Here is a 21,166-nt window from a genome sequence, read left to right as displayed (position 1 = left end):
CTGCCTCCCCGCCCCTGACACATGCCTACCACTAAAGAGCAATCCCCTCGAGTGCTCTCTGTTTACATCAGTGCTTCTCAGACTTGAGGGGTGTCACAGACTTCTGGGCCCTGCCCCAAGGTTTCTGAGTCAATAGGTCTGGGGTGGGGCCCAAAGATTTGCCTTTCTAAAGGTTCCCAGGACTGCACTTCAAGAATGGCTAGGTTAGGGGTGCCTGGGTGGCTCAGTCGGTTAAGCATCTGACTTTGGCTCAGGTTCACAAGTTCGAGCCCTGTGTCAGGCTCTGCACTGACAGCTTGGAGCCTGGAGCCTGCTTCAGACTCTGTGTCTCTATCTCCCTGTCCCACCCCCACTTGTGCTCTCTTTCTCTCAAAAATAAATAAACATTAAAGAAGAAGAAGAAGAAGAAGAAGAAGAAGAAGAAGAAGAAGAAGAGGAGGAGGAGGAGGAGGAGGAGGAGGGGGGGGGCTAGATTAGGGACACCTGGGTGGCTCAGTCAGTTAAGCATCTAACTATTGGTTTTGGCTCAGGTCATGAACTCACGGTTTGTGAGTTCAAGCCCTACATCAGGCCCCATGCTGATAGTGTGGAGCCTGTTTAGGATTCTCTCTCTCTCCCTCTCTTTCTGCCCCTCCCATGCTTGTGCATGCTCTCTCTGAAAATAAATAAATAAACATTGGGGGAAGGGGGAGGAATGTCTGGGTTAGTGTGCAAAGTCACCAGCCCACTTTCCCTCTGTTAACTGAACATTCTGTCAATGACCAAATCCTGCGTTTTCCTCTCTCCGGTTATCCCTTAACCCCGCTCCCCTTCTTTACACCCACCTCCTCGCACACGGGCCCTGCCCCAGTCCCCAGACTAGCTCTCTGCCTTCTCTTTTGGTTTCTCCCAATGTCTGGTCTCCCAATGTGGTCTCGGGATGCTGTCTGTCTCCCTCAGTGCTAGATTCACAGCGCCTGGCACAGTGCATCACATAGTGTGGGTGTTCAACAAATATTTGCCAAAGGAAGGATGGAAGGAGAAAGGGAGGACATCAGGGAATTTTCCCTCTTGTGATGTTCCACACGGTTGCTAGAGTAATCTTTCTAAAACACAGAGAAACACATACTTGATGACATCATGCCCCTACTTCAAAAGTTGGGAGTGATGCCCCACTATCTCCAGGATAAAGTGTGAGCCTCTTATATGACATTTGAGGCCCTTCAAGCCCTGGCCCAGCCTACCTGTCCAGATCTTTCCCCTTCCTACCCCACTCCTCTTCCACACACCTGACATCTTGCTTTACGGACCACCTGCCTTTCCCCAAATGTGACGTTCCTTCCCATCCTTGTTTTTGCACCTGCTGTACTCCCACTGCCTACAATGCCTTCTGCTGGGGCTGACCCTTCACTTATCCTTTACGTATAGCTCAAATGTCAATGCCTAGGTAAAGCCTTCTCACTCTTCCTGGTAGGGGTATCACCCCATACCTATCCTCCCTGAGCCCCTCCACCCCTGCCCCACCCCAGGAAAGCATTATTGCACTGTTCCATGAAGGCAGGAGAAAATAACAGCAGTTCACATTTACAGACCCCTTCCCAGGTGCCAGGCAAGCCTCTGCACAGATTACCTTGGTCCATCCTCAGGTCAACCCTTTGAGGGATGTACTATTATTGCCCCCATCACCCCATTTTATAGAAGTGGAAACTGAGGCTTGGAGAGGCTCAGATAACTTGCTCAGGGTCATCCTGCCAGGAAGTGGGAGAGCTGGGCCTTGTTCACCACTGTGTGCCCAGGACCTAAACAATTATATGTACCTGTGATCATTATTTGAACAAATGACTTCTAGCAGGTAGCATATTTTCTTCAACTCTGTATTCTGTACCAGGCAGACAATAGAGAATAATAAATGTTTTTGGAACAAATAAATGGATGGATGGGTGGGTGGGTGGGTAAATGAACAATGTAGCTCCCTACTCACTATGGTATGAACTTAAATTTAGCCCTATAAGCATCCTGATGCCACATGGAGAGAACTAAGGGAGAAGAGGAACTGAGTGACCAGGAAAGAGGGTGCGCACTGGTAACTGGTTGGGATTTATTTGTCTTTGCTCAAAACCTACCTGCTGGGTAGTCTAAAGGCAATTCTCTTCCTATGTGTATATCAGGGTTTCAGCAAGAGAAAGCATTTGAAAACAACTTTCCACTGACTCAAGACAGATCCAGCCCAGACATTAGCGTCAGCCCCAGCCCCAGCCCCGGCCCCAGCAGCCACGGTTCACAATGGTCAGGATGAGGGTGCAGAGTCGGTGATGTGTATAGTGAGGCTTCTGGGGTCAGAATGCCTGAGTTTGACCTGGTTCTACCACTTACTGGGTGTGTGACCTTAGGAAGTCACTTAACCTCTCTGTACTTCAGATTCCTCATCTGTAAAAGGTGGAGAAAACAGAGAATCCCCTTTAGTTTTTGTGAGGACTCAGTGAGATCACCCATTCATGGTTCTTGGCACTTTGCATGGGAACACAGCCTGGGTGCCTAATGCTATCTGGTCTGTGTCACCATTAAAGGATCTGACGTTACCGGACTCTCTTAAGAACCTGTGAACAAGGCAGAATGGGAACTATTCCCACTTTACAGATGAAGACACCTGAGGCCAAGGACCTTCCTTCACATGTCAGACCACAAATAGGTAGCAGAACCAGAGTCCTGAGCTTCCAACTTACGTTCACTGCATGCCATCTACTGACCAAGGTAAGGAAGTGGCCCGAGACATGAGAAAATGCACAGCTGCCAGGAGCTAGCTGCCAGGGATCTTCATGTGTTGCCAATAATCAAATAACCAGATGGTACCATCCTCCCTTTACCCCTGCTGTGGCTGAGATGGTCCAGATAACTGACACTCAGGGATTCCACCTCTCGCATTATTCAATTTGGAAAACTGGATGTCCTGTGGTAATAATGGTCCCAGATTCTACGTCCCATGCCTGCTGCAGTGAGGGCAGATGAGGACTTCCCCAGATGGCCAAGGCTGTGATATTGTTACCTGGCTGTTTTAGTGCAAGGGGGCTGGTCAGAGAGGGAAATCTCTCAGGTCCTACTTACCATGGTGGTTGATATGGTCTCCGTGGTGATGGAGGGAGCAGTTGTTATGGACTCCTTTCCCCCTGGGGCAGTCCCATCAACCTGCTGGCCAGAAGAGTCATGAGAGATAGAGATAGAGATAGAGATAGAGAGAGAGAGAGAGAGAGAGAGAGAGAGAGAGAGAGAAAAGCACACCAGATGCACCTGAAGCTTCTGTTACTTGGGTGGGTGGCATTCCCGGTTACAGAGTGATGGGCTGTGTGAGTGAACATGCACTGGTGGGGAGGGGAATCTGTCTACACAGGGAGTGAATCACAGGTGGGATGGGGATGCTCACAAGTCCTCCTGATCATTTGAACCATCTTATTTGACAAAGGACAACAAATCAGATAGCCTGACAAGTCTAGGCAAATTTCAACACATGTGTTCTTTGATTCCATTGCTGGGAATTCATCCTTTGCATGTAAACTTTGAAAACTTTGCCAAGAAGTATGACAAAAAAGTTCACTGAAGCATTCACCATTAACTGCCAAGGACACAAACAGCCACAAGTCCACTGATGGGAGAATAAGTCAGGACTCACTCCCAAGTGGGACTGAGAAGAGCAAGGTGGGCCCACATATGGCAAATGAGGAGTGATCTCCAAGACAGTTATCAAGAAAAAAAGGTCAGGTGTAAAAGAGCATCTCTTTCATGCAAAATTCTAAAATATCCAGAGATGTGAGTGTATAGGTTGGAATATGCATATTTTTTTCCTAGGAAGAATCACAAGACAAATTTCAATTTGTTCTATTTGAATTTCATAATGGAACACTTTGCTGGTTTTTAAAAATTTTCTTAACATTTATTCATTTTTGAGAGACAGCAAGACAGAGCACGAATGGGGGAAGGGCAGAGAGAGAGGGAGACACAGGATCCGAAGCAGGCTCCAGGCTCTGAGCTGTCAGCACAGAGCCCGATGCGGGGCTTGAACCCACGAACCGTGAGATCATGACCTGAGCCGAAGTCGGATGCTCAACCGACTGAGCCACCCAGGCACCCCATGCTGTTGTTTTGATGTCAGTGAGAATTACTGGGCTGTTGAATTTGGGGCCTTTTTTAGTTTTATTTACATTTCTCTATACGAAAGCAAAATAAAACATGTGTTACTGAAACAAAATAGGACAGAGAGGGAGCACATTGCCTGCAATCACACAGCTCGTCAGAACTTGAGCATCTTGACCATTGCACTAGCTACCATGTAGACCATAATGCAAGTGATAAAAAGTGGGGGGGGGGGTATTCTGGAAATGACAGAGTTGCCCACATTGTGTTGGTTTACACCTTACTTTAGTTCTTAAAACACAGACTAGTCTCCTCTCCCTGCACTGTAGCCCCTCTGGCCGCAAGGAACCTAGAGGGTATCAGACCTACAATCTCAAGGTTCAAAGTTTAAAAACCACAAAAGAAACTTAGGAAATGTACCATGCACCTGTACACCTGCAGTTCACCTGTGTCTATTTAGGACCACTTTCTCCAGGGGACCAAGTACATTTCATCTTGCTAAGACAAATGATCTTCTATCTTTTTCTCACTTTGTTCACATTGCCAATCTGATATGGAATCCGCATATGTCAAAAAATGATCCAATGTGAGCCATTCTAACAAAAGCTGGATTGAGATGTCTCCCTCTTCTCTCCCAGGGATACGTCAAGAAACCTCTCGAACTCCTTCAAACAATCTGAAAGCCACAGTCTAGTCCACTAGCCACTAGCCCTTACAGCCCTCCCAGAAAGACAAGGGAGACATGCTCATTCCCATTTGAGAGATGGGAAATTGAGGCTTTTAAGAGGCGTGGTCTGTCCAGGACAGAAAATCATTCCACTACCCAATTCTAGAGCTCAGGGAGGACAATGAAGCTTAGAAGAGCATCGGGGTTAAAATGGGGGCTCTGGGAAAACAATGTGGCAAGGGTTGGCCAAGGGGCTTGGCCTTGGTGGGGACCCCACCCTTAATGTCCAATGCTTACGATCAGGGTGCAATGAAAGGCACGGGTTACCTGGGTGCTGTCCACAGTGGTGACTCTGGTCTGCAGTACAGCCTCTGGCTCAATCTTCTTTCTGATGGCCAGGCTGCTGACAGTCATGGTTTCTGTTTTCACAGGCTGTAAGGAGATGAGAGAGAACTCCATAACCCAAGCCCCTGCATGGCTCCTGCTCACAGCCAAATGCAGTGTAGCCCCCATCCCTGCAGCCAGCCAAGTCTCTGGAAGGGCACGCAGGTCAGGGCAAAGAGGCACGGTGAGATGTCATAGACAAATAGCCAAGGGGAGAGCCAGAACTATCAGCAGTACCCAGACAGGCCTGCTCATGGCCCTGCAGCCACATAACCTCATGGTGGCCATAAGTTGTGTTTTAGGCTACCATTAAAAGAACATCTACTATTCAATTAATATGTTCTGTGTCAGGCCCCACACTAAGTATTTTCCTTATATACATCCTGAATGACTTCGATGATTATGCCATCACCTCCCAGCTGCTTCATCTGAACTGTTCTTGAGAGCAGGAGTCATACAACTGGATGCCTACAGAGGCCAGGCAGGAGATGGAAATGGGTGAAGTGGGCCTACGAAGGACTGGAGTGAACTGGAGAACATGTAGGGACCAACTGTGGCCATGGCCTCTGAGTGACTGGATCATCGGATTTTCTTAACGATATTAAAAAAAAACAAAACAACACTGTGGATTTTATATTCAACATCCTTATTTTTAAATCAAGGTCCAAGAAAACACATCTGCTAGCCAGATCTGGCCTGGAGCCACCAGTTTTCAACCTCTACTCTAAAAGGCTTCAGTTAAATGATCAGTTTCTTCAGAGTCCTCCATCCAGGCTAGTTCACATGACTATTAGCATATTAACATATGTGAGCTGAACGAATGAATGAAATAGCTTGTCATCTGGCTGGGAAGGCAGTGAGAGGATTCTCACAGATTACTGTCACCCTGAGATCTAGCCATTTATCCAGTTAGTCATCTATCAGTGCCTGCTATAGGCAGGCTTAGAGCAGCTGCCACCCAGTAGGAAAGCAGACCTGGCTGCCACTAACCTGACTATCTGGGACAATGCCGGGAACAGAAACATTACAGAGCAAGGGGGCTGCAGCAGGTCCAACACTTCTGCCCAGGGTGGTTAGGAAAGCATTTGCTAGGGAAGTGATATCTGAACTTGGTCCTGGAACGTGACAGGTTTGCAAGACAGAGAAAGGGAGGGAAAACCTTCTACCCAGAGAGTACACCATGGAGTGAAAGTCCAGAGTAGATGAGCTCATATTTCAATGCCTGGAACACGGGGGAGAGGAGAGTGTGGTAGGAGGTAGACTGGGACTGTAAGAGATGAGGGGGCAGAGGAATCACGTGACAAAGATCCTCTGAAGGAAGGACACAAAGCAGAGAGACCCAGACACAGTCTATCCCCGTGTCCCCCTCCATGCGGACATTTCCTCTTCTCTAGGAGTTTCCACTGCTACCCCAAGACCCCAGGGCCAGATGAATTTAAACTGCTGCCCCTTCCCCAGGAAGCCCAGGCCCCAGGGAGAGGAGCCTGGGCCAGGATCAGGAAAAGCCACCAACTTCCAAACCAGGCTGTAGGAGCCCCATGAGTCCACAAGCCCATGCTCTCTGCAGGTGCCATGCAACACAGGCAGGGAGAGGAGGAGTCGAGTAAGACCAGACTGTCTGGCATCGCTTGACCTCAGGCAAGCAATGGGGTCACAGGGTTAAAACGCCAAGGAGTGCATGTTAGGGGTAAACCAAGATGGCAAACATGCGAGCACAGAACCATGCTGTTCTGCGGAGGGACAGTCATGCAACACGAGACAGAGCTTCAGGCTGAGGGGCTCTGGGCTGCAGGCTGGTGGCTCAGTCTTCTCACAGATGGCCCGGGGCCCTCTGAACATGCAGTGCCCGCCAGGCCCAGGTCTCCAGGATGCTCCACTGTACCTCAAACTGGGGCATATCTGGGGTGGCGCAGGCCCCTCGATCTGGGCTATCCTCGATGCCCCCAGACTCGTCTTCCTGGCTGGGGCCCCCCTTGCTGAGATCCCGGGAGAACACCAGGCCCTCAGTTTCGGAGTCGCTTTTGTCTCGGTCGAGCTCAGGCAGGCTGCGGGAGAAGTCTTCAAAGGCGCTGCCGTGGTAGTCACCAATGACCGTGAAGTCAACCTCAGCCTCCAGGCTGGATGTGGAGCTGACCGTGATGCTGGAGCACTTACGCTCAATGGCCAGGTGGTTGTCTTTCAGGAACACCGCGTCCCTCTCCTGGTCCTGGTCCTCGTCTCCCGTGTCACTCTCTGGGGCCTTGGGACGGGGCGGTTTGACCTTCTCCTCTGAGCCCTCCCTTAGCCCTGCTCTCTATGGCCAGATAAAAATCAAAGGAACAGGGGTGTGGGGTGGGAAGAAAGAGAGAGAGAAATCAAGATGGTGAATGACAGAAGAAACCCTGGGGCCATTTCAACGTCTCAAATAGAAGAGCAGGTCAGGAAACGAAAAACGTTCCCGGAAAGATTCCTTGGCATGACAACAAGCTTTAAAAAACCGCAAAGTTCTCAAGAGTGGGGAACGCTCCTTTCCGAGGGTCTCCCGCTGATGGCCAAAGCGAGTACAAAGCAAACATCCTGCCAGTTCATTCCGGACAGGAAGCCCCATCCAGGGTCTGGATCTGGGAGCTGATTAGAAGCTGCATTGTGCGCAAGGCAGGGATGGGAGCCTGGATCCAGGCCCATCCGTGCAGGTGGACATCAAGAGACAGAAACCAAGGAGGGAGACCCAGGGATTTAGGGAAACCCGGGATGGGGAGGCAGGGAGGCTGGAGCCAAGAGCTTTGAGAAACAAAGAGGAAGCCAACATGGTTTGTCAATTCCACTGAGTCTCTGTGGGAGGGGTCAGCATCGTCTAGGGGGGAGGAACAACAGGGGTTAATTCCTGGGAGCTGGGTGCTGCATCAGTTCAACCCTGAGCTCCATGAGGGGCCGGTGGGCAGGCCATGGAGTGGAGGTTCTAGTCCCATCAGTGTAATTGACAACAGCAGGCCAAGGAAACGCTGGAGGGGAACCAGCAACTCTTGTCCGACATACATACCTCTCAACTGGCCTGTCAGGGATTAAACACCACATTCACATTTTTGGCTGTTTCATGACGTTCTTTTTAAAGCCCAATCTAACACCCACCAAATATTTTTTAAAGTAGTTGGCTTCAGGTTCTAGAGATTCAGTGCACTTAGAGATTCACTTGCTAAACTTAACTTCCATTTTAGTTTCTGGAAGGTTGAGAGGTGTGAGGACACATTCCAGACAAGCGAGAGTTGAGCTGCCACAAGAGGCACTGCCCGAGCAGGTGGGAATCTAAGGCAGCGATGCACCCCGGCCAGGTGAAGATGACTGGGTCATCAGGGCACCAAGGGGCTGCAGAGACCTGAGGGCCCGAGGGGCTGGCGAATCTCAGGCGCCCCCCTTTTCCAGGGGGGTTTGCTGCTAAGCTGGTGATGTGCTTCTCTTCCCTGACCGCATCTCCGGATGTGTTCTGGATTAGAGAAGATAGTTAGTCTTAAGGAGGCAGAAAGGAACTTGGCAGTGGGACCAAGAGGGAACCAGAAGCGAAGGATGGAAACCTCTGGACTGTCAGCTTCCCCAAGGCAGGAGAGCCAGGGAAGGGAAAGGGTGAAGGAAGATCATTGGACAAGCCAAGCAAAACAGGTAGGAGCCCAGCAGGTGGGGGCAGCAAGGCAAAGCAAGTGTGTAGTTTGCTGGCGGTGGTGCCAACCTTCTCCACTGGGGCTGTGTGACCCTCTGGGCACCAGGTCACACCACAAGCCGAGGGTCTCTGTGGCTAAGCTAACACAGGCCAACCAGATGAACCCATCATTCCGCCTGGGCTACCCTCAGGCTGGTTTAGGGGAAAGAACTCATAGGAATGGACAAGCAGCCTCTGATCGCAGTAATGATGAGGGGCCACTGAAACATGCTACTACGGAGCTACGCAGCATGCGGTCTACTCCCCCAGCTCGGGGGCAGTGGTAGGGGCAGGGGCTCACGTGGCCAGTTCCCCCAGTGGCTACCTCCAGCGCAGTTTCACAGCCTGAATCAGGGGACACGAGCTCGAGTTCTGTGCATCCTTCCTGTTGGGATGTGGTAGAAATGCCCTCCCTGAAGTGTCTGGCAGCCAGTGGCATCACTGAGGAATGGCTGGCTTTGGGGCCAGCAAAGTCCCCTGGGGGCTGGAGTTGGACGAAGCCCAGATCCAAAAGCTTATTCCGCTGTTGCTCTACCTGACTCATGGAGGTCTCTGGAGACAACTCGTTTATTAGGGCCCTGGTTTCGCCTTGACTCGCTCGGCGAGTTTCAGCTCCATGGGTCTCAAAGATCCGAATTTTATTGGCCACTGAGGTCTTGCTAATATCTTCCAGGGAGCCCTCTCGGCCCCCAGCCTGGAAAGAGGTCATCTCCCTTTGCTTCCCTGGAGGGAACACCAACGCCAGGGGTACAGCTCCCTCAGCTTCTTCAGAGACAACTCTGGGCTTTCTGCTGGCAACGGGAGGTGCCCTGCGCTCTCCTCTGTCCAGGGTCACGAACAGTCCTACGTGGTCCTTAGGCTCCGGGCTCTCTTTAAAAGGATGGGCATGTTTGAGAAAAGCAGGGGACTGTTCTCCAAAAGGATCCCCAAGGTGTGGAGGCTCCCCTGATCCACGAGGGACTGGGCTTGGAGAAGTTTCCTCTGGAGCTGCCTGAGCCTGAAAGGGACCAGGGAAAGCTGGGATGGGGGTGATCACCTCCATCTGAAGAAACGCTGAGGCCTTGCTGTCCTCCGTCGCAGGGTCTCCTGTTTGTGTGTGAACCAGTCCCCTGTCTTGGGGCAGGAAGCTGCCTCTGTCCAGTTTGGCTGGCTTCCTGACATCATTAGGAGGGATGGACCGCGGAACGATGCAGGCTGGGAGGTCTGGGCGCATGCCTCCTCCTCTGTGAGGTGAGTGGTTCTTCCATCCTGCTGGGATATTTTTCTCAGCCTCTTCCGTCAAATCTCCACTCTTGGGGGTCTCTTCCTCTGTGCCTATGTTGGATGCTGGGTGGCTAAATTCTCTTTCCACCCCCCGCCCAGCTTCTTCCCAGTCCTCAGCAAATGTCTGCCCTGGAGAAGGTCCCTTACCAAGCTGCTCAACAAAGACCTCCAGGCCATCTGGTCTTCTGTGGCTCCCAGGGATCCCTGCCCCTTCCTCTAAGGATGCTGTGTGGGCTTCACTCTCTTCATTCTTATTCTTGCTGGAAGCTGCAGCAAAGCCCTGTAGGCCTGAGGAATTCCACTCAGAGCTCTCTAGGAGCTTCTCTGGGAGCTCTATCCTGGTCTCGTCAACAGGAAGGGCATCCAGAGGTGGAGGGGGGACTTGGTCTTCAGAATCTTTCCCTCCATAGTTTAAGTAGAAGCTCCGCTCTGCAAAGGAAGGTTCGGTTTCATCACTCGAGTCGGCTCTGGCTTCTGACTGGGCTGGGTCCAGTAGAAACGACTGGAGTCCTCCCTTGTCGGAGGCTGGAGAGGGGATCTCGGCCTCTGCTGGCCTGGCCCCTGACGCAGCAGGTCTTCCACAAATCGGGATCTCCTCCAGCTCCTTCCTCAGTTCCATCTGGCCCTCCAGCTGACCACCTGAGATCCAGCGCTTCTTGATGGTCGCCTCCCCAGTGCCCACCCTCAACTGGGAGCCCTCAAGGAGATTTTCTGCCAGTGTGCAGCCTGCAGCCAGAGAAGGCCCTCCTGGGCCTTCCCTGACCCAGGGGCCTTCCTCCCACACTGACTCGAAGTCTTCAGGGCTTGCAATCATCCTTCCTTGTTGCTGGGTCTTTGCTCTTCTGACTCCCACCATTTCTTCTGTGGCCACTTCAACTTTGAACTTGTCCACCAGGATGTTTACCTTGGAGAGTTTGCCATCAGCAAGGTTATTTGTGAGGCCTGCCTTACTTTCTTCCTGCTGCATGGTGGCCGCTTTTAGGAGACTGAGTTCTTCTGGCCTAGTGTACTCTCTTTCTATAAATACCCAATGCTCTGAACCCTGTGTTTCAATTGGAGCAAGAAGAGTTAACATGAAATATAGGCACATGAAAAACAGGTCACTGTTTCCTGTGCAAGAAGGGACCAACCTACCACCAAAAGTTAACATGTCCCCAGAACTGGCTGGGGGGAGAAAGGCGTGACAATGCTAGTCAGCCTCATTAAGGCTACCCTTCCCGTCAAGGCACCCAACAAATTATTTACCAACTCCCCTCAACCACTACCCCAACTTGGTAAAATGGGATGGGGTCTCATGCCCTCCCCATGTTTAATCATGGGACAATGGAGATCCACAGATGGGCCAGGACTCTTCCTCTTCCTTTTTTAATAATACAATTGCCACTGTCAGAGGAGAAAGTAACTTACATCACATGGAGTCTTTGAAGGTTAGAACAAAAAGAACTCCTAAGAAATCTTCTAGTCCAATTTCCTCATTGTGCAAATGTATAAACTGAGGCCTAGAGAATGTCAGTGACTTACCCAAGGTCACATTTAGTTCATGGTAGAGTCAAGAAAAGAGTGCCTGATTTTTGATTCCTAAGATCCTTGCTGACTTATCTCACAACCTACAGAATACGGATCCCAGTTGTGATCTAATGTCAAGAGGGAAAGCACTGAATTAAGTTCCACAGCTACAGCCTAAAATCTGACTTTTCTGCAAGAGTTCCTGGGAAGGAAAGAGATTAGAATGGAAAATGCCAAATGCGCAGCTCAAGTCAGTGCCAGTCACCACAATGGCTTGAACAGCTTGAATTTTGTAGGGTTCATTCCCAGGGAAAAGAATACCAAAGCCTATTCTTGGAGAATTCTACACAAAATCCACAGAAAGAGTAGAAAAGGGCTGAACAGAAGACATCATGGAAGGAAAAGATCTAAAGACCCAAGTATCAATCACCTGTCAAAAGCACCAACAAGAGGGTAGCACTGTCAAACTGTCGACAAAACAGCTTTCAACATCCTTCCTACAGTCCTTCAAACAATACTTAGGAGGGAATGATGGACTTCAGAATCATTAAAAAAAGCAAGAAGGCCACTGGAATTCTAATGTTGCAGCCAAAGAATACGTTCTTCACATAACATCTCAATGGAAGTCCAATATGTAACCCAAATACAGGCTGCCATGTTTAAGGGGGAGGCCTCGGCTGCCCTAGTGTCAAGGTATCACCCTCCTTTGAAACCACTGCTCTGACTCAAGCCTCTTATGGTACAGATGTGGAAACTGAGGCCTAGAAAAGGTGAGTACCATGTCCAAGGTCAGAGAGTGAGCTAGGGGAAAAGGCAGGCCTAGAATCCAGTCTCTGACTCCAAGTTCTGGGAAGTGCCTCCATGTAAGATGTGCCAGAAGCTGCTCCCAACAGGAGGGGAGAGATTTATATGACTGGGCTCTGACTCAGGTTACGGCCTGGTGAGGAGTCTGTCAGACCCCATTAGATCTGAAGGATTCTGAAAGATCAGGGAGCGCTGTAAACTCTCACCTCCACTCCCTCAATCCATGCTAGCAAAATCTCCATGGTTCTCAGGGAATGAAACTTCATTGAAAGAGTCCTGTCCCATCTGTGGATCCTGCCAACAGGTAAGAGAGACAAGCGGAAGGTAGAAGGCCCATGTGTAGATTTCTGGGATTTTACTGCAGGTTGCTAAGTCTCAGGACAATACCATGTGAACCATCCCAAAGAAAAGTGCTTCAAGAGCCTATAGAAGCCAGGTCTCTTTTCTCTTCTACTGAGGAAGGAGGCACCCTCAGTGGCCCCCATTTCAGCGTGTAGTGACATCATCAGCCTGGCAATGGTGGCCACAGATGGTCAATGAGACCCCTTCTGGAACATTCTTGCCCCAAGTCTAACCAAAAACTAGTTTCTAGAAACTAGAAGCCTAGAAATTAAGCTGAGTGGGGTGGGAACTAGCACAGTATAGAAAGAAAAATTCTGCAGAAAGGAAAAAGGAAACACATACTTATATTTAGTTAATCTGTGCCAGGCAATGTCAGATTAAATTTAATCCAAATGGTGATGTGGAAAGCAGATACTGTTACCCTTATTTCAGAAGGGGAAACTGAGGTTCCCCAGAGGGGAAGTGACTTACACAGATCATAGAGTGAGCAGTGAGGGAAAAAGAGGCTCTGCTTTTAACAAGTGAAAATCCTGAAAAGAAAAAAAAAGACTTGAGAGCAAAAAAGAGAGAAGTTCACTGGCATGAAGGCACCGGTAGGACTGCACCTGTCTGAAAGCTGTTCTGACCCTACTACACAAGGTAGATGGGACGTCTGGTAGCCCTGTCGCCATTCTTTCCACAGAGCCAGGGGACCTGCAGTGCCTGTTCAGAGCGCCCCCTGCTATCAGCTGGGAGTACTGCGGCAAGGAGCTGAAGCTGTAGAAGGAAACGGAGCCCGTTCTGTTCCCACCCAAGCCATGACAGGGAGAAAATCTCCCACCAGGCAGTTCTGTGGTCTCTGGGCTGTTGAGTCCCCACCTGGGGCCTTGGGTCACATTCTGGGCCCTGCTCTTTACAGAAGACACCCAGAAGAGGGGATGCAGGACAAGAAGCCCTCTAGAAATCACGACCGGGAGAAACCTTTGAAGAAAGGAGGAGTGTTCAGGGGGAGAGGGGTACTTAACTCTGAAGGACTGTCCTGGAGAAGGATGCAGAACAGATCTAAGGGCAGCAGGGGCAGAGCAAGGCCCACAGACAGGTAATGCAGAAGGGCAGATTTTAATTCAACATGAACACTTCTCAATAGATGACTGAAGACAAAATGGTCTGCTGATATGATATGGTATGGTCGGAATGATAAGAGCCCCCTCTGTGGAAGGAGCTGGAATGGACGATTTGCAGGGATGCTGATGAAGGGCGCGTGTTGCCCACCACCCCTGCTCCGGAGTATGGGCACCTGTCCTTGGCTCTAGGAGCAGCTCTGTGCTCCAGGGCATCGCTTTTTCCCTAACCTTGGGATGCTACTGACTCCTGTCCAACTTCTGGTAGTTATTTTAGTTTCACATTGAAGAAAACTTCAGACAGGAACTGTGATTTCTGTTTTACCACCTATGTGCTGACTTCTGTCTCTTTTAGAGTTTCAGCACATTTTTCAGCAGCTAGAAGTTTTTTCCATGGGAATTTAAAAAGGGAGATGCCCTCATACGTACTTTTTGGGAGATGCCAAAAGGGGGGGCCAGATATCAGGGAGAAGGAAGTTCCACCCAGATGATTGGTCAGTACCTCCCAATCCTCATGGTCTATGGGCTCTTGGCAGGGAGGAAGATACAGTGCCACCCCCCACTCCCTGGGCCTGGATGCCATGCCTAGCGGGACTTAGGTGCCCTCCCAACCCCCCCGCTGCCATCCTGGGCACAGAAGTGATGCTCTCCTCATTAGAACACTTGCCTGGCCAACATCTCTTCAACCCCAAGGAATCTCCTTGGAGCCAGATGCCCACTTTTGTCCGCCTGCCAAGAGTTTAGAGAAGACGAAGGCGGAGGATGAATGAGAAGCCATCCCCTAAACAGCCACTGTTAGACCTTATTCGGGCTTCTGAACAGAGAAAAGACTTCAGGGCAGAAGGCATTTAGGTGCCATGACCCCTGATCCCAAGCTTAGACATCAGAGCCTGCCTGTAAAGTCAGGAGGGCCCAAGAGAAGGAGATCATTTCAGCCTCTCCTTTGAAACCAGAGCCAGACTCAGACTGTCCTGTCTTCTCAGAATATGGTCTCAGTCCTGATTCCTGAAAAAACAATGGATGAGGGAGGGGCTGGCCCTTTATGGATCCCTGGGATGGGGACAATCACTTGTCACAGCATGGGAATACAAGGGCTACCCATTGCTTCCACCTGCATGGCAGAGCCTGGTCCACCCCCCTCACCCCAGAGACAGGGTTTTCTTGAGACCATTAGAGTGGCTGTGTGTGGGCGGGGAAGTGCCGACAGTAACCTCAGGAGACGCTGCGAGGCTTTTCTGAGTGAACACTTCCCAGCCTGTGGCCGTCCCAGGCTCAGGTGCCAAGTCCTGCGGAGAGGTGTCCTGGGTCCTCCGGGACTGCAGGGGAGGCCCAGGGCCGGAGGAAAGGGAAAGAGGGAGGAAGGGAAGGAGAGACAGAGATAGGAAAAGTGGGAGAGAGAGGAAGCAGGAGAGATACACACACAGAGCCTGTAAATAGCCCAGCTTTGTAAATCCCACACCCTCAGGGTTTGTGGCTTAGATCAGGAAGGAGCCAGCAGGGCAGGAGAGAGAGGAGCTGCCCCTTCTGGCCCTTTAAGGGAGGAAGGCCCACAGTCAGCGGCCAGCCAGCACCTTGGCTTTGGGCCTTTTTCTCACTGCTCTCATTCAAGAGGATGTGGAACCATACCACTCTCACTCCAGAGACTCTTAATCGAGAGGCTGGGGAGCCATACCGCTCAGACTCTGATCCCAAATCTGCCCCGGGTGTCTTTGGCTTAAGCAATGGTTCAATCCTGCAGTTTGGGTCTTAGCCCTTCATAAAGTTATCTTTGAAATGAAAACCTGGGTTTGGGAAATGGGAACTCTTCTTAAAATTTGGAGCCCCTATTTTGATTTAAGTTCCCCCTGTCTTCCCCTTGGTCCAGATGAGGCCCAACAACATATGAGGAAGCTACTAGGACCTCTCTGATGACACACTCCTGCAGGAGAGCCCCCACAAAGTCTGTATTTGGATCAGGGATTCCAGTCACCATCAGCAATGGCCCCATAACCATACAGCACTTTGCAGTTTCTAAAGTGCTTTTATACCCACTATTTCACTCAGCCTTCCTAGCAACCCTATGGAATGGCAATTTTGGTCCCACTTTAGATGGGCTGACTAGGCTGTGAGGCTCAGAGAGGTATTGTCACCCACCCAACAACCCAGTCCGGTCCTTGCCTACAGCTTCTCCCCATGTCCCAAATCTTCAAGGGCCTCTAAATGCCAGTGGGGCCTGCTAAATGGTTTATAGCTCCAAGCTGAGCTCCTGGAACAGAATCCCTTCCAGCAGGTGGACTACACTTCTTGGAGCAACAGTGAGGGGCAAGGGTTGGAACAGATTCCACCTTTTAGGAAGACCCATCTCTAGCAGTTCCAGCTATTACCAGCAGGTGGGGCACACTCCCAAGCCAGGCTGCTCTGAGGCACTTGGAAGCTCCATAGCCCAGATCCCCAGGGCTCATGGGGCCCTCCTCTGCTGGAGTCCCACCCTTTCAAAGCCATCTATCCTCACCCACAGCCAGACCACTCTGGTCAAGTCTCTCAGGGCAAGAGGAGTGGGGCATGTAACTGGATCACCAGACCAGCTCCCATGGCCTGGGGCCAGAGTCTTCAGGGTCTCATTTGTGCCAGGGATGATCACAGAGGTCCTCAGTAGATGCAGATTTGCCCTCCTTCCATAGCACTGAACTTAAAGACCCTCAAAGCATCCCTAATATTGTGAATCACCAGCCAGGAAACTACAGGCCAGCAGCCTCACTGGACGAGGCCCTCTGTTATCTGGCATGTCAAGGCCATATGGGGAGTGCTAATTCAATCAAATGTTTACTTATTAGATCATGACTGCATCACCAATTTTCAAAGCATTAGAGAGCAGTACATTCACAGTGGACTCTATCCTGGTCTTCACAAGATTTGGTCTTGCTCTCAGGCAGCTTTGATTTAATAGCAGATACAATGGCCTGGGACACAAGAAAATCAGGGTCTGGTCCCTCTTCTATCAGCTATGACACTGAACAAGTACTTCCATTCTGGGCCTCAGTGCCCCATCTGTAAAGAGATGACCGCAAGTAGGTTGAGAGTCCTTCCAACTTTAAAAGGGGTTCTGATTTGAAATTAGCCCCAGGACTCTCAAAATGAAATAGTAAGTAACTCCTACTGAGCATCTAGGGACTCTACCAGTACCTCCATGGTTGATTTTCCTGGCTCCTCACAACATTCCTCTGAAGTAGGTACTTTTATTATCTCTACCTAATGGAAGCTCAGAGAGGTTAAGTAACAAGCCCAGAGTCATCTAGCTAGCAGGAAATCAGAGTCAGAATTCAAACCCAGGTGGTGTAAGTCTAGATCCGTTGGGTTTGAGACAAGTAAGCAGCAGTGCTAGAGAGAAAACACCTAAGTATAAATGGGGGTTAAATATTGCCAAGATTTTGCAGTGCTAAAAATAATAGCTGGGATTATAAATACAGGAATTCTCAAGGTCCTATCTTTATCTCTTTTTCATTTGAGAAAACATCCCATGTTTTCCACTCTGAAAGACAGGTGGGTGTGGGATCCTTTTCTGAAGCAAGAGGCGCAGGTCTGATTTTTTTGGAGGATTCGTTCCCTCTAGTGGGCTCCAAGGATCCTTCCAGGAGGGAACACCCCCCCACACATACACACACACACCCCACACACACAGCCCATCTGTGTTTTCACAACAGGCGCTAAAGGATCTGGTTACTGGATACAACTACTGGGATTCTCAAAGTTTAGTGTGCATGAAAATCACCTGGGGCACTTGTTTAAAATGCTGATTCCAAGGCTCTATCTCCAAATATTCTGATTCTGTCGGTCTGACATGGAGCCCCAGAACCTACATTCCTAATAAACACCCCTCTCCATTGTACTCCGGCTGATGGAAGGGGAATACACCAAGCCACAGCGTCTTCTGAGTTTTTCAAGGTGGTCCCTGGGGCCCAAGGATTCCAAGATATAGTGAATTTGTCTTTCCCAGCCTACCCCCACCCCCATCCCCATCAGCACCTTGTGCAGCAACTCGAGGAGGCATACAGGTGAGAAGGATGAGTGTAAGTCAGTGCAGAACAACCTTCCCAACCCTCTTTACCCAAAGCCCCTGTTGAGGGGTTCAGGGTGAGACCTACCTCATTGGCTTTCTCAGGAGTGCCCTTGGGGGAGGGGGAGGCGGGCGAGGAGGGCAGCCTGCGCTCCCGTTCCCAGTCTCGATCCCGGTGGATCAGTTTGCTGTTGGGTTCCTTCAGGGTCCTCTTGAGCTCGTTTATGCTGGCCTGGTGCTTGAGCAAGACATCTTCTGGCTTGTCTAAGAACTAGGGGTGGATGGAGAGGGCAGTGGGTGTTAGAGGAACAGCTCCAAGCAGGGGATGCAGGGCACGGTGCAAATGGTAACCATGGTGGTCACTGCCCTACATCAGCAAGGTGATTCCCATCCAGGACTCCGTCTCACCCTCACTGAACCCCATGAACCAAGCGGGGCAGACATGATTAGCCCTGACAGGTGCACAAAGCACTTAAGATTAAAAAGAGGATCAAAAAGGGGCGCCTGGGTGGCGCAGTCGGTTAAGCGTCCGACTTCAGCCAGGTCACGATCTCACGGTCCGTGAGTTCGAGCCCCGCGTCAGGCTCTGGGCTGATGGCTCAGAGCCTGGAGCCTGTTTCCGATTCTGTGTCTCCCTCTCTCTCTGTCCCTCCCCCGTTCATGCTCTGTCTCTCTCTGTCCCAAAAATAAATAAACGTTGAAAAAAAAAATTAAAAAAAAAAAAAAAAAAAAGAGGATCAAAAGGCACTTAAGATTAAGAAGAGGAGGCTTCTGGCCAAGCACCACCTTTTCTTTCCCTTTGCCTGGTTCCTGGCCTCAGAACCAGCAAGGTAACTCAAATCCCATAAGATGGGGTGAGTTTCCACTGGTGCTGTGCACCAAGTCTCAACTGGGCATGGAGGTGACTTTCTTCTGGTTACAACCAAGGCACAGTAAGAACTGGCCAACCCTGTTCACTGGGCTGCTCTGGTCCACTCCCTGGCCTCTGGGGCACCTGGTCCCTTCCGGCCAAGACTTGGACCATTGTGCTTAGCAGGACCCTCAGTCTAGGCCCCTCTTAGCCCAACAGGTGAGTTGCTCAGGCCCTAGGGGGCTTAGCATGCAGATACTCCTTAAGCCAGGGATACCCAGAAAAAATGAGCCATAGGAGCCAGGAAAAGATTGTGTTCAGCATTCTCTACTGTGAGCCACTACTTTTCCTAATCACCCAGGATTTTCTGGATACCTGGTGGATACCAACTCCTCAAGAGCAGACAGGGTAAGATATGGCTAGATAGACAAAGTAGGGTGCTGTGGGTATTCAAGAGATTAGGAGAAATGGAGACCAGGAAGAAGAGAGGTAAGGCTGGGCACAAGAACTGATCTGGGTATAGCTGGAGTTTTAGACGTGTCCCCCATTAAACTGCCAAGTTTGAGCTCAAGCCAGTGCAGCATGACAGAGTAATCCACCTCAAGGTCAAGTGAGGATCAGCCTTTGCACAGGAGCCAGTAGGCCTACTTTTAGGGGTGGGCTGTTAGCTCAAGCATCTTTATCTGCAAGGCTGTTTTAGGATTCATGTCAACTCAATTCAGGACAAGAGATGAACAATCTCAGCTTATTATAAAGTCAGATCAGCTGATTCTGGAAGAATTACCTGGAAGGCAAGCTTGCCCTTGGATAAGGCTAAAATCTTCCCCTGGGCTTATCTCTGGCATCCAAGGATCCACTATGATTGACTCATGAGTTATCTCAGGAAGGAAATTGATGCCACTGAGGCTTCTGTTTTCCCTCCAGACATCTGTCTGTAAGGAAAGAACCCTCTGTCTGTACTATCCCTTCCTGAGCTGAACTGTCTCAGAACAATGTTTGAGAAGTCAAACCCGACAGGGTTTGCACAAAGCAGTGGGCTATGAGCTGCAATGGACCCAAGATGTGGCTTGTGACCTATCCTGAACCTGCCACACTGGCTCTGTGGGCACATAGCATTCCTGAAGACGAGAGAGAAGGAGCAGTGGAACCCTGCGATCCTTGATTAGGGTTAAGGGCTTTGGGGAAACCTAGTCCACATGTCTTGCTGTGCAGATGGGGAACTGGGGCCTCCAGCGGCTTACCCATGACCCTCAGAGAGTCAGGCTGAAACCCAGTTTGTGGGACACCAAAGCCAGGCTCTTACACCCCAGCCCCTGTCCTCTCCCTCAGGGCCTACAACAGACTGGCTTCTAGAGTAGTACAGTTTCAGATGAAGAGTTGGGGACTGTGTGAAAGGAAAGGTGAAGTCCTTAACACAGAGGAGTAAGTCCAAAGAAGCAACGGAAGGGAGAAGGAAGAGGAGAGAGAAGAGAAAAGAAGAGGCTCTCCACAGAGCTGGAGCAGCAAGCTCCACCCAGAGGGAGGGAAGCTGGAGTGTGAGAAGGCCAGAAGCATCCTGAGGCTCCTCCCTCCCCACCCCACCCACATTCCCACATCTGGTTGTCAACAGATACAAAAAGAAGCTTGGGGGGAGGACACAGAGGAGGTGGAGGCATGACCAAACAGTGGTATGGAGATGAGTCTAAGGAAGGGTTCCGGTGGGGGAGATGAGACCAACGAAAGCATGGAATGGACTGGAAGAGCTGGCGGACACAGGCCGGATGATCAGCAGTTGAGAAGCAAGCATGGGGTGGTAGGAAGAGGCAGAGTGTGAGGCTAGGTAGAAGGAGGGAGGGGGAAGCAGTTGGTTAGGGGGTAGTCTGAGCAAGGAGCTGGATTGTGGAGGGAGAGAAGGAAGGGTGGTTGGGGAGGGAGAGGGGGCAGGAGGAGGGAGGAGCTGTAGTGGGGGGAGGAGTATGGCCGAGGAACAGAGGCAAAGCTGAAGCTGCAATGGTACCAGGACATAAGCCTGGGGTGGACTATGGGATGGTGACAAATGAGCTGGGGATACGAATGGCTGGGTGAGTAGTGACAGGTCCCATGCAGTACCTCCTGCTTGTGTCTTGGCGTGGTTTCCTGCTCCGGCTAGCGAGAGGCGGGAGAAGGAGAAGGAACCGGCAGGGTCAGTAAAGCAAATGGATTAGAGGCACCGCAATGGCCCCTGGCCAGGTCTGGTGCAGCAGGTAGCCCAGAGGGTTCTTTCCTGAGGAGCAGGGGCCAGGGAAGCTGGTGGGCCACCCAAGGGGCAGCGAGGTAGCCAAAGGTGTGGGGTGTGAGGCAGGGTGCGGGCCCGGGGAGATGAAGAAGGGGGTGGGAGGACTGGGGACAAAGCAGGCAGTCACACTCAGTAAACAGGACATGAGGGCTCTGGGCATTCATGCTTCTTGCCGTCAGCATGTATGTT

General features: G+C 50.7%; 1 protein-coding gene across 13 annotated transcripts in view; it reads right to left on the bottom strand.

Annotated features, from left to right (window-relative positions):
- The window catches only part of EPB41L1 (erythrocyte membrane protein band 4.1 like 1), a 125,681-nt gene that overhangs the window by 12,852 nt on the left and 91,663 nt on the right, over positions 1-21,166 (bottom strand). For 4 of the 13 annotated variants that reach the window (XM_060616934.3, XM_060616953.3, XM_060616944.3 and 1 more), the window contains 8 exons: positions 20,812-20,847; positions 17,962-18,144; positions 15,052-15,156; positions 9,127-11,130; positions 8,508-8,615; positions 7,038-7,448; positions 5,099-5,203; positions 3,082-3,165 (listed from right to left, as the gene is read on the bottom strand). In XM_060616934.3, coding sequence (XP_060472917.1) covers positions 3,082-3,165; positions 5,099-5,203; positions 7,038-7,448; positions 8,508-8,615; positions 9,127-11,130; positions 15,052-15,156; positions 17,962-18,144; positions 20,812-20,847 — 3,036 coding nt within the window. The remainder of the gene's footprint in view (positions 1-3,081; positions 3,166-5,098; positions 5,204-7,037; positions 7,449-8,507; positions 8,616-9,126; positions 11,131-15,051; positions 15,157-17,961; positions 18,145-20,811; positions 20,848-21,166) is intronic. The other 9 variants (XM_060617029.3, XM_060617018.3, XM_060616925.3 and 6 more) reach the window with 8 other exon arrangements.

This window comes from Panthera onca, chromosome A3, assembly GCF_046562875.1.
Source record: "Panthera onca isolate mPanOnc1 chromosome A3, mPanOnc1 haplotype 2, whole genome shotgun sequence".
Taxonomy (NCBI): Eukaryota; Metazoa; Chordata; class Mammalia; order Carnivora; family Felidae; genus Panthera; species Panthera onca.
This window is presented reverse-complemented; position numbering and strand designations above follow the sequence as displayed.